This window comes from Gambusia affinis, linkage group LG06 (genome assembly GCF_019740435.1).
Source record: "Gambusia affinis linkage group LG06, SWU_Gaff_1.0, whole genome shotgun sequence".
Classification (NCBI taxonomy): domain Eukaryota; kingdom Metazoa; phylum Chordata; class Actinopteri; order Cyprinodontiformes; family Poeciliidae; genus Gambusia; species Gambusia affinis.
Genome location: NC_057873.1, coordinates 30,497,778 through 30,510,113, shown reverse-complemented (window position 1 = coordinate 30,510,113; position 12,336 = coordinate 30,497,778). Strand labels below are relative to the sequence as shown.

The window sequence follows — 12,336 nt, the reverse complement described above, 5'->3', positions numbered from 1 at the left end:
TAACAGCTCAACAACACATCTCCCCTCGCCACTGTGAAATGTGGCTCTGGGCTGCATGTTTCATTAATGCCATCGCCTACAAAGCAACTCTATTATTCAGCAGGCACTACAGGAGCTGTGATGTGTTGCCACACTGCTCACTGACACCAGGGACATGGGGAAGGAGATAGAGTGAGGCCACATGTACAGGAGGCAAATAGTGGAGGGGAGTCGGGAGGGTTTACAGGGGTTGAGGTGAATACAGGCGATGTGTAAAAGTGCGAGAAAGTGAACAGGTCACTGCTTTGTCTGGTTGTTTCGCCACCTGGTCCCAGCTGGTACAGGGATCTGGCCCATTTTAGCGTGTCAGTGGCAGAGACTTGCACCTAGCATGACTAGGAAGAATAATGAATTATTCACTATTTTTGTGGCCCCTTATGTGCTAAATATTGCTCATTCACATTCATGATGCATGGACATCTAAACTATTCTGTTGTGAAATATATTGTTAAAGTCTCAAAGTGCTGCGCAACAAACAAATTCCCTTCTAAATGACATTTTTGTTGTCTTTTGAAAACATGTTCAGGTTTATTAAAGTTTCACACATAAACTTCAGCATTTCCTACTACGACGGGGCGGGGGGCACAGAAGATTACGACTCGTTTCGGTTGCAGTGTGACATCACGTGCAAGATCCTTCTCCCAGCTCCTTGTTGCAGGGCATAAAGATTTTGCCAATATAACCTGCTAAATCTTAAATGTATGCCTGGTGATATATAAAAGAAAAAGTGAGGCAGTGCTTTGTCAACACAAAGCTAATTGTCAACACTACTTCATAATTTTTTACATTTTTTCCTCCAACATATTGGTCTGTCTGTACAGCATAAATACCACTAACAAGGTCAGAAAAAAGTTTTAATTATGAAAAATAGTTAGGGAGAGGGAAATAGATCACTCATTTTAGCATAACTTTGACAACCATAACTTGCAGTGTGCTCTGGAATTTGCTGTGTTTTGGTTCACATGGCAAGATTTCTTTTGTCTATTTTTCCCTTTAAATTTTTGGCGTTTTAAGATTATTGCTTAATTGTAACCGATCATCCTGCCGTGTTAATCCTGTTCTGGTCCAGGCTGTAGAACATCGATACCGTTCCAATCTAAAATTAGGAATGTTCAACATGTTGAATTGTCATTGCCCAATTGTTGTAGTGTATGTGGTGTTCCCTGACTAAGAGCGAGAATGCAACCTGTTGAATGTAGCAGGTAGCCAATCAGAAAGTGTGGTGACTGTATATTTATATATATATATATAAGTACAAAAGCTGATATTTAATTTAAAACATCTTTTTTCATATTAATGGTGGTGAAAAATACAAGCACCAAAATTTGTCTTGCTGTGATGCTAAAACGCTGTGACATTTAGTTTTTACTTACCATGTGATCCCAGAGTTATCTGAAAGAGCATTTGCCTTTGTGCTCATCTCCTTGTGGAATCAGTTTCTTTCCAAGTGCAACCTGGCAGATAATGGCTGTTTTGTTTAGCACTAGATCTGCCTAAAGTACATGACATGAATTATTCATGTCCCGCTTAAGATTGCACTGAAAAGCCATTGCGGGACTGTTTGCTGAGCTGAAGACGCACGTTAGGTGCAAGGCCAGGATGGGGGTTTGTCTATGCCAATGCAATTGTATATTTAGTCAAGGTGTCATGTTTTATTGATGCAAACATCCTGACCTCACTTATATGTGAAGTGCTCAACCTGATTAAATCCCCCTCATGCCTTATTTCACTTCTATGAAGCAACAGCACTGACTCTTGCGATCTCATTTCTCAACATTATAGTTAGCCTGCAAAATAGGCACAAAATTGTCATTGAGCTTTTTCCTTTAGACTACTTAACCTAAGGAACAATTTTCACTTATCTGGACTCCTTTTCTCCACTTTACAAACTTCACTGTTGCATCCATACTAAACAGCATTGTAATAGATTAACCATGACTTTATGTAACTGTGTAGCTATATGCTGTGCTGACACTTGTTCTTGTCTGTTCTGCCTTGAGCTGTTCAAGAAGGAAATAAATATATATGTACAAAACAAAAGAACTGGCTCTAAGCTGTTTATCTAGGTAAATGTCAGACGACATGGTTGCCTATGCCTTACCTTTCTTCTGGAGGCTCTATCTTCAGAAGAAGGGTAAGGCTGATTCAAACTCTGATAAGACTGAATCAGAGTTCTACAGTTTGGCCCTCTGAGCATGTTGAGAAGTTTTCTTTATAAGAGGAACTTCTATTTGACCCCTGCAGCACATTTCCAAGCCAGTGAAGCCTCTTTTTGATTGTGAAGCTATGTTTATTCAAGGGAATAATTTGCACTGCACAGACATGAGTGGGGCCTGCTAGAAAGAGGGCTTTTAGATCAATGTGCCTCCCCTGAGAGCTGCTGACTTTTGCACTAACAATAGTAAAACAGCAGTGATTTTTATTGGAGGGACGGTTTCAACACATCAGCTCTTTTCTAGGAGGATGCAAAGGAAAGAAGCTCAGGCTGTTTGAAGGCACTGGACTAACCACGAAAAGCAGATAAGAGAAAAAAATTATGTTATGTGAACAACATATTATGTAGCTTTATTTAGGTAGTGTGGTCTAAGTGTTAAGTTCAGCCTTACAGTACACTTCTAAATTTCTTCCTCCCAAACAAACGTCTAAAAGTAAAATAATAAATACAATGAAAATATTCTTTTTAGAAAAAGAGATTTACAACCGACGTCTTGTATCACAAAAACGGTGTGGATTTAACTTGGCTTAAAATGAAGTGATTGCCACGTCAGACAGTCAGTTTCCAAAACCACTCAAAAGAAAACTTTGTAGGAGCGCACACAGGGTCACCGTGACCCTGTCAGACCACGCACAGAGTAAAACACTCATAGGGTCTAAATGACCCCATCTCATGAAAATCCGGGTGGGTTAGGACAATATTAAAAGGTTAAAGTTTAACTTATAGATACTTGCAGACCTCCTGTTGTGGTTACTCTGAACAAAGACCAAATAAGTTACTGATTTTTACATGGACATAAGTAATCAAAATAAACTGTCAATCAGAATTAAAATGCATGATGTAAACACCCCAATTGGATTATTCTGATCATAGTCAGGCAAATCAGAAGGAAACTGACTCTGATCAGCCTTAATGTAGCAAACTGACTTGACACATTTATGCCTTCAGTGGCTGGACACCATGCTTATTTAAGCTAAACCTTAGTAAGTGGAGTAAAGTCTCAACCAGTATTAGAACCTGGTGTGGGTCCGTTCTGGGCGCTCAGAACGAACACATTACTACATTTGTTTGTTTTGATGTTCAACACAGATGGAAATACAGCTTCTATGTTGTTTCTTAAAGAAAATTTTTCACCTATCTTCATATCAGTGCTTCTGTACTAAAACCCAATCAAGGAATTTTATGGATGTAAACATAGCTATTGATTGGTGTCAATAGTGTAAGGCCTGTGTTGCAGAGAAATCATCTGTTGAGATAGTGTGTCACCATTTAGTAATGGCTAAAACAACAAAACGATCTAATTGAACAGATGCTGGACAAGCTGAAAGACCGTTGGGTCAACACTGGTCTGTGGGAGAAACTGGAACAAGAGAAAACCATCATCACAGAGCCCCGCGGTGGTGGGAAGGGGGACTTTGACGAGCTACTTCAGATGTACTACGATGCCATAAAAACTTGTGAAGGTAGAGGTGAGAGGGACACACATTACCAACTTGACTTCAAACTACTAGCATCATTCATGACAGAATTAAGTATATTAGCCCATTCCTAAAGTAGTGACTCCTGCTGTAAAATGTTATTGATGATGTGTAGCTGCATCAGAACAATTGGGATCGTCAATCTTTAAAAGGTCTGAGCTCCCAATTCTGATTTTGGCCGATACTGATTTTTTTTTTTTCGTCTGAAAAGTCGGTTTATACAGCAATAAAGTTTTTGAGTTGTTTAACCAAGCATGTGCAGACACGACCTGGTGGGTGCGTAGGTCAGTAATAAGATCAGTGCAAAAGGTCAGCGTGACATGTATCAACCGATAGCTAATTTATTTGCTGAATGATTTATCATTGCAACCCCAAAGAGAAGCGTGGTTGCAGTGTTCATCTATCCATCTATCCATCCATCCATCCATCCATCCATCCATCCATCCATCCATCCATCCATCCATCCATCCATCCATCCATTTTTTGTTCACCCTTGTCCCGAAAGGGGTTGGGATGGTTGATGGTGCTTATCTCCAGCTAAGTCTGGGCGAGAGGCGGGGTACACCCTGGACAGGTCGCCAGTCTGTCGCAGTGGTTGCAGTGTGTAAAGTATAATTGGTCAGAAAGAATGCTCATGTACTAGGGTATATTTTTGTCTTTTTTTCAGACTTTTGATGGTATTTGTACTGTGTTGATTTGAACTTTGTTTGCTTCTTTTCTAGATGGTGCACTACTTATTGCTGTATGCAGGGGTAAGGTCAGTGAAGGCCTAGACTTCACAGATGACAATGCCAGAGCAGTAGTGACCATTGGAATTCCTTTTCCAAACATCAAAAACCTTCAGGTAAGTAGACTCACAAGAACCTGTTGATCTTTCCCAAGGAAAAACGGAATGTGTATATAAGATTAGCTGGATTGTCAACTCAGAATACAATTTATGTGAGATAGGAAAGATTGAAAAAAAGCTAGAGCGAAACCTAGTATGCTAAGAGATGGCAAGGAAACATTACTACACCTGACAGCTTGAGCATAAAAGTCAAAATCTTCTTGGATTATATTAAAATGGTTGAATACACATTATTACAGGAAGTGACATCCAAGTTACTACCCTAGTTTACTTTTTTATTTGTTGCGTCGTTTTTAACATTCATCTGTCCACCTGAAACAAACTGGATTAATAAGTTAACAATATTGTTCTTCCATTTTTCATTTTATCTGGCTCTAGGATGTGACACATTTGACTCTACAACTTTGGTGAAAAACATCTTAGATAGGTACACAGTTGCGCAAACCAACAACAAGTAAAAGCATCCTTTTTTGGTGATCCATGAAAAAAAAAAACTCAAACAATGTTGCGGTGTGTTTTTCATCTTTAGTAGAAAAGTTGACCTTTAAGTTCGTGGCTCCCCCGCCTCCTGCTTTTCCTCCCCTTTACTCATCCTCCTGTCAGAGCATGATGAAGCTTTCACTAACCTGTTCTGTCAGCGTGGAAGGACGTGTTGGTGATTGAAGCTTCTTAGACCCTTTCACTTTAGCCCTTCACCTTAGTTGTCAGCACTCGGGTCATTGCTTCTGTTATGCATCATCATTGTTGTTTATTTATTTTAGTACTTTTGAGTTGGTTGTCAAAATTAACTTTAAATATGGTAAAGTTTCACCATAACAGGTGATTTGTAATTAAACCGCCTTCATCTACGTTTTGTGTCATTATTCAGTTCTGAAATAATTTGATCTGAAAAGTAACCATCATGGGTCACTGAAACCCTCCTGTAATACCCAAACTGGTGAAATATTTAAACTCCCTTGATAATATGGGTCCACAGTGGGAGTAGTTATTGATGTTTTAACCCAGCCATTAAAATCCATAGCCAGTCTTCAGCAGCCGGACCTATCCAACAAAATGCACATGACTGACAGGCAACCTAGGTTTGGGCCATGGATTTAAAAGGTGTAATGTAATGTCAAATTTTGGCCTTAGTAACACCAGCATTGCCTGTTTACACTGATTTAAAAGGAGTGTATTCTCATAGTATCAAAAATTAAAGTTCATTTAGTTCAGCTTTGCCATTTTACTGTGTTATTTTATTTATTTAGTCAGCACAATAACTAAATTAAATACGTCCAATGCACAGTATCAAAATGCGATGTTCCAGTGTGACAGACAGGAAAAAACAGGAAATGAGTGGATGGCACAGAGCACCAGGGGGAGGATTGAGAAAGCCAAAGCTAGTTAGGACCAAGGTGGAGCTGACCGAGCGTGAAGAAAGCGTACATTTCTAATGACATTTTCTGTGCTCACATCCACAGCCTTTGTTTGTGTGCTGCACATGCAGAGCTCCACAGAGAGCTTGCCAGCTCCTGCTGTTTCTTGTTGACTGTTGTCATAACTGTGAAGCTTGTAGGTTCAGGCGGTGACTGCTAGCGCTTTAACTTTGTGTTGTCTTTAAAGGTGACATCCTCTGGTTTTTGTTTTTAGTCATTCAAAGGAAAAAAGATTGTTTGCAGTTTGTTTTTATCATTTTTTTGTCCAACAGTGTTTTCTTTATGCTACCAGGTTTTAATTATTTTTATCTTTGTCTGTCTCATGAAAAGAATTATGAGACAGACAATAATTCTTAAGGACTTAAGTTACTGAAATGTATGTTTGAACTACTGCTTAGGTTGCGTCATAAGAAACTCCAACGATAGTTTACACCCTGTCTTTTTATTTCCATTTCTTCTTTTTCAAGGGGTTTTTGACCTCCTCATGTCTTCTTGTGTAGCAGTAGAGGTAGTGTTGCCTCTAGAGAGGCCCTTAGGGGCTGCAAAGGTCTGTGAGACATTTGTGTTACACTGTTGAGAGGATGAGGAGGACATTGATACTAATGACCACAAGGCCATGCAGCTAGTCTGCTTAAACCAACCAATGCACAGCCCTTTTTTAGGGAAGGATAAACACAGGTACAGAGAAAACTATTGACGTTTGTGACAAACTGCAGAATGAGCAGTCATTAAAAAGAGTTTTGTCGCTATATGTAGTAGCAAATACCTTTTTTTCCCTCTGTGCCTCGTAACTTCTTAACTGCCATAACTCCCAAATAACAATGGCATGGATAAAAGACTGGATAAAAGAGAAAATATCTGGCAGTTTTTCAGATATTTAATACTAAAAACTAACTAATACTTATCTATATTGACCGATGTATAATGCTTTTATCGTGATACATTTTTCAGCCATAGTATGGCCTAATATTGAAGCAGAATATTACTTCAATAATAATATTGAATCCAGTCAATCTCAAAGTTTCTTGTAGTAAGTTCCAAGAAAAGGAAGAAGAGTGAATGAAAGCCTTCTTAGCAGGACAGAAAGAACTAGCAAGTCGTGTGAGCAAGAAGTATAAAGTATAAAAGTCAACATTTCTCAGTGTAACTGCAGTACAGACACAGGCTGGCGGTGGTTTTATTTATTTTTTTTGTAAATAAAAGTTAACTAATGGGAATTCCTTCTGGCATCCAGACCAGGCTAGACCAGGCCGCACTTGCTGCTGGCTGAGAGCAGCAAGAGCGGCCTGATTAGCCGCCATTAGCTTCTCCTGCTTCCTCAACTCTTCAGTCAGTCTCACACAGTCATCAGTTCAACACCATACCTTCACCAATAGTCAGAGCAGAGCAGACTCATTCCACTCTGTGTCCACATTGCAAATAAATCACACATTTTTAAATCTGAATAACACTATTGATCAATGCTCACCAGTCACCATGACAACCTTCGCTACTCCACCTCCTGACTTGCCACTAGGTGGACAGGGTGGAGGAGAGTGGGAGGGAGCGCTTTCCTCCGTCCAGCGAAACTACAAGCTCTGTGATGTTTGTTTGCTTTCTAAAAACTTCAAATAAATAATGTGAAATATTTATTCACAGTACACCTTGCTTTACATAGCGAAAAGTGAAAGAATTAGGGTTTTGATTAGGGGTGTACCAATTGCAGTTTTCTGGCCCAGTACAGATCTTTAAAAAGTCTGACCTGCCAATTCCAATGGTGTATACCCTTTATTTGTTGTCTGAAATGTCTAAATATAGCAAGAAAGTTGCTGAGTTGGCAACAGTGGGGTGACTATTAATATATAAATGTGCAAACATGACCTGGTGGGCTGGTTTATCAGTCAAACCTCTCATGGCAGAGCAGAAGAGGACAGTATTTAATTTTTAGACCTTTGTATAACATTGGCTTCACATGTATCAGCTGATAATTGATTTCACAAAATTAAGGAAATTCTTAATTTTGATGAAGTCAAAATCTTTCAGCTGATATGGTCTTTAGGTTGAGACTTCCTTACAAAATTTGTAATTTTTTTTCTACACTGATGTTTCTATATACCAACAAGTGAGTTGGAAGACAAAGGATGACTTTGTGCAGATAATGTGAGCTGATCCATGGGTCTATTGGAAAGGAGCGTGATAGCCTAACGCCTCTTTCAGTGTGGGCACACATACACACCCAGACACAAGAGCACACACAGTCTCAAAGTTGAGCCTCTCAGCTGTCAGCTCAGCCACATGTGGCAGATGAGGCGCTCAGCAATCTGGGTGACAGGCACAAGATGTCCCTGACTGCCAGGGGCGTGCACGCTGACGCGCACACACACCCCACGTAAAACGTAGCTGAGGCATATGCGCTGAGCTGCGAATCATGCCTCGTGGACGAATAAATGTTTGTGAAGATGAACAGGTTGCTGTGGAGGACAAGGCCAAAGCAAGCTGAGTGATCTCTTGACATTTTAACTAATCCCTTCTAGCTTGTGGTTTCTTGCACATTTGTGATATTTGCTAGCAGCCAGAATTGGCTTTTTCACATATGCAACCTGTCATGTTGGATTGAGTGGTGACATGGTAGAGACTGGGAATGTGATGGCTCTGATGCTGAAATGGACTGTGATTGCATTTAGATGACACCGGTGGCTTGAGGCTAGCGCCATTTCTGTGGCTTGAGAAGTGGATTCTTTTACTGCTCTGGTGTCTCATATGTTGGCAAAGTTGTCACCACCAAGCCAGCAGTGTTTCTAAACCTTCCTGTTACAGTCTGGTTTCCTCTGACAGCCTTTGCTTCTGTTTTGAATCTGCTAGCAAACATCAGCTTTCATTGTCTACCGGCTTTACAGCATCTTAGCTGAGGTGTCATCAGTTGTGATAAAACTTTGGGCTGACTTTTTGGATTTCCTGTGACTGCTTATTTGTTTATAGCATCTTTGGCAAGCCACAGTGCTGTTGCGTGATGCGTGTGAGGGGACAGGGTATACCTGCCGCGGCCCCGTGTTTTGTGGCTCTGGGCGAACACACGGTACCTGTCAAAAGCAGTTAGAGCTGTGCTCAGCAGCCTGCCCTGCATGGCATCTCGTCAGACGCCAGCTGAACTTTTCACTTGTCAATTCTGAAAGGTTAGCGCCAAAATCAGCAGCGACAGATGCAAATGGATGGATGCTTTCTTGGCATTTTTGTGCAGGGATGCTTGATGTTGCCTGGCCCATCTTGCCTGCCTCCTCCCACCTCTGCTCTGCTCTCTATTTTCCTTTTAGAAGATATCTGTCAGGGAGGCCAGGTAATATCTCACAGTTTTAGACCTTATATGACCACCTACCCCTCCGTCTCATCTTACATATTAATTATTTTGGATAAAACTTTGTTTGCCAACTTCACTGTGTTTAATGTGACTTTATATAACAGTTTGTTAGAATCATGACCTGAGGAAATGTAACCCATCAAGCTGGGCTACCTTTCTACATTCTTCTATTAGGCTGTATTCGTAAACTGCGTGGAAACAAGTTCAGTCTTTATGCTGACAATAATCTGTTATATTTAGCCTAACTCATAAGCTAAAAACAAATACAAAACAGAAATTCTTGTCTTCAAACTAATCACTTAGACATGTACTAACAATAGATGACATTGAAAGACATTATTTTGGTTTCTAGTTTTAGTTTGGGGAATTTTGGTGAACCAGGACAAGCGCTGCTTTTGTCAAATAGATCAATTCTCCTTCCAGATAAAACCCCAAAGGAGCATACTCCTTCTTTAAAGAGGTTGTAATTCTGTTTGCTCCCTGCAGATCACTTTCCTCTCACACTGTAAAGTTTGTGAGTTGCTCGAGTTTCTGAAAGAATCTGAAGCTGGACCTTCATTTATCAATTTACTCTACTTGTGTAACCAGCTCCCGGTTTTGTCTGTGAGGCAGACACATTACTTTTAAAACTGTATTAAAATTTCCAATCTTAATAAGACAATAAAACCCAGAGAAACAACCATTTCTAGAGATTAGGCTGAGATTATGCTGTTTGGAGGCCAGAATAGTTGGAGCATTTTCTATCACTATTTCCCTCATCTTGATGTTAATATTCACAATTATATTTACTAACTTTATGCAAATAAAGAGATTGTTATCAGCCCCATCAGTGTCTCTATGTCTATGTTGTGTTCTTTAAACCGTTACCTGGTCAAACAATGCTTCCTCGCCACTGTCATGTTATTTCTATTCAAGACAAAGGACTGCATCCAAGTAAAGATTTGATACAATCCATCACTTTAAAGCAGACCAGTATTTATTTACAGTTTTATGAAGAATCTGACTGGAACTGTAATTGAAGCAGGTCAATCTGGACTCTGTTGTTGAATTTACTATGAATGACTATTTTCTAGTGTCCTTACTACAATTGAATTGAAAGTATAACATTGTTTAATTTCATAATTTATTCAACAATTAGAGTGCACATGCACGATTTCATTGGGAAAGTTTTTATTCTTTTAGCACATTTAATAATTTTTGTGTGCAGTAAATTACAAATAGTCCAAATAATTACAAGGAAATGTAGGTGAAGTACAGATTTATTAGATGTCTGGTGCAATGCCTGAAGCTGCAGCTTGTAACTTTTATAAACAATATGTTTTTTATACATTTGTCTGACAGCAGTAAGACTTTCCTCCTCGCTCTGATTGGTTTCCGACAGAGAGCTTCTGTAGATGGCTGTAGGACCACGGGGAGAAAGGAGAGGAGTTGATTTTTTTTCACAGAAAAAACTGTCAGGATACAATGACAGTTTTAAGAAACATGTAAAAAGCATATTGTTTATAAAAGTTACATGGTGCAGCTTTAATATACAAAAGTAAAGTGTTCTCTTTAGAATAGTAAAAACAAACATTATGTAACAAATGTGCTATATGTGATTTTTAGGTGGAACTAAAGATGAAGTACAATGACCAGCACTGCAAGTCGAGAGGTCTTCTTCCAGGCCATCGCTGGTATGAAATCCAGGCCTACAGAGCTCTAAACCAGGCACTGGGGAGGTAAACGCCTCTCTCTGTCCTAAATGTGCTATTTGCACTTCCTTCTGTAATGACATGTTTCTATGTTATCTTACAGATGCATCCGGCACAGAAATGACTGGGGTGCCCTGATTCTGGTGGATGACCGATATAAGAACAATCCTAATAAATACATCGCAGGTTTTGAATGTTTTTGATGAACTTTTTGTTAGTCAGTCTCACATAGCCTTTCAGTTTGAGCACTAGATGGCAATATTTATCCACTGAGCGACTCTTTGAGCCTGTTACCTCTGCTGTTTGTCTGTTTTTACAATCCTAGGTTTGTCTAAATGGGTCCGCCAGCTTGTCCAGCATCACGACACCTTCAGTAATGCTATGCAGTCTCTGGAAGCTTTCTCTGAGGTGCAGCAGAATGTGGAGGTGGCCCCTGTGAACAGCCTGACGCTCAACGTTTCTGAATTGCATAACAGTAGTCCCTTGTCCGGGTCGGCTCAGAGTTTTAATGGAGAACCAGAACCTCGGCGAACCAATTCATGTGACAAACCTTCTTATTCCCAGCAAAACACAATCACACAGCTGAAAACTGAACACAATAACACAGCAGGTGAGGTAACATAAAATTTTACTTGACTTACTTTAGAATTTAAGTCTTAAGACATGCTTATTTATTGTCAAAACAAACCAAACTTTACATATGAAACTAATCTACTAATTTAGAGCGTCATACCTGATAAGGTTCCTTTTTAAATGGCAAGAAGAGGCATTTAAACATGCAAAATTTGTACCAGGATTACTGCTGTGTTTTTCTGTCTGGTATCTTTGAAGTTCCGACATGTCTGATGTGACTAAAGTAAGATTTCTTGGCCACTTTTACACAACAAATATAAATAATGGAACAAATTAACTGAATAACTACCCAGCTATGAAAATACATTAACTAATGAGGATACACAGATTCAATATCAATATGTTCTGGAGGATTTGTGATGAGATTCACACATGGGTTCATGTTGGGATGTTTAGAGCTGTAAAAACCTTTTAGAATACTGAAGGTACCAGTTATATGAAAAAAGGAGATTAAAAATATAATTTACAATTTTTCCAAATTCATACTGTAACTTATACCTACTTGATCTCCAGTTTTTCACACTCTACAGTTTCAGAAAAATATAAAAAAGATAAAAAGACATTATCTTTTGGTTCAGCCTTATCATATTTCTATGTTTATCAGTTTGAGTAAGAGCATACTCCAAACTCCCAGCAACTCTTTAACCTGGTCCAGAATGCTGATCCTGTTCACCACATTAACCT

General features: G+C 39.4%; 1 protein-coding gene across 3 annotated transcripts in view; it reads left to right on the top strand.

The window, feature by feature from the left end:
* Window positions 1–12,336, top strand: part of brip1 (BRCA1 interacting helicase 1) — a 77,746-nt gene that overhangs the window by 26,750 nt on the left and 38,660 nt on the right. For 2 of the 3 annotated variants that reach the window (XM_044119691.1, XM_044119692.1), the window contains exons 15-19: window positions 3,564–3,723; window positions 4,455–4,576; window positions 10,934–11,046; window positions 11,123–11,205; window positions 11,345–11,629. In XM_044119691.1, the coding sequence (XP_043975626.1) occupies window positions 3,564–3,723; window positions 4,455–4,576; window positions 10,934–11,046; window positions 11,123–11,205; window positions 11,345–11,629 (763 nt within the window). The remainder of the gene's footprint in view (window positions 1–3,563; window positions 3,724–4,454; window positions 4,577–10,933; window positions 11,047–11,122; window positions 11,206–11,344; window positions 11,630–12,336) is intronic. The other variant, XM_044119693.1, reaches the window with a different exon arrangement.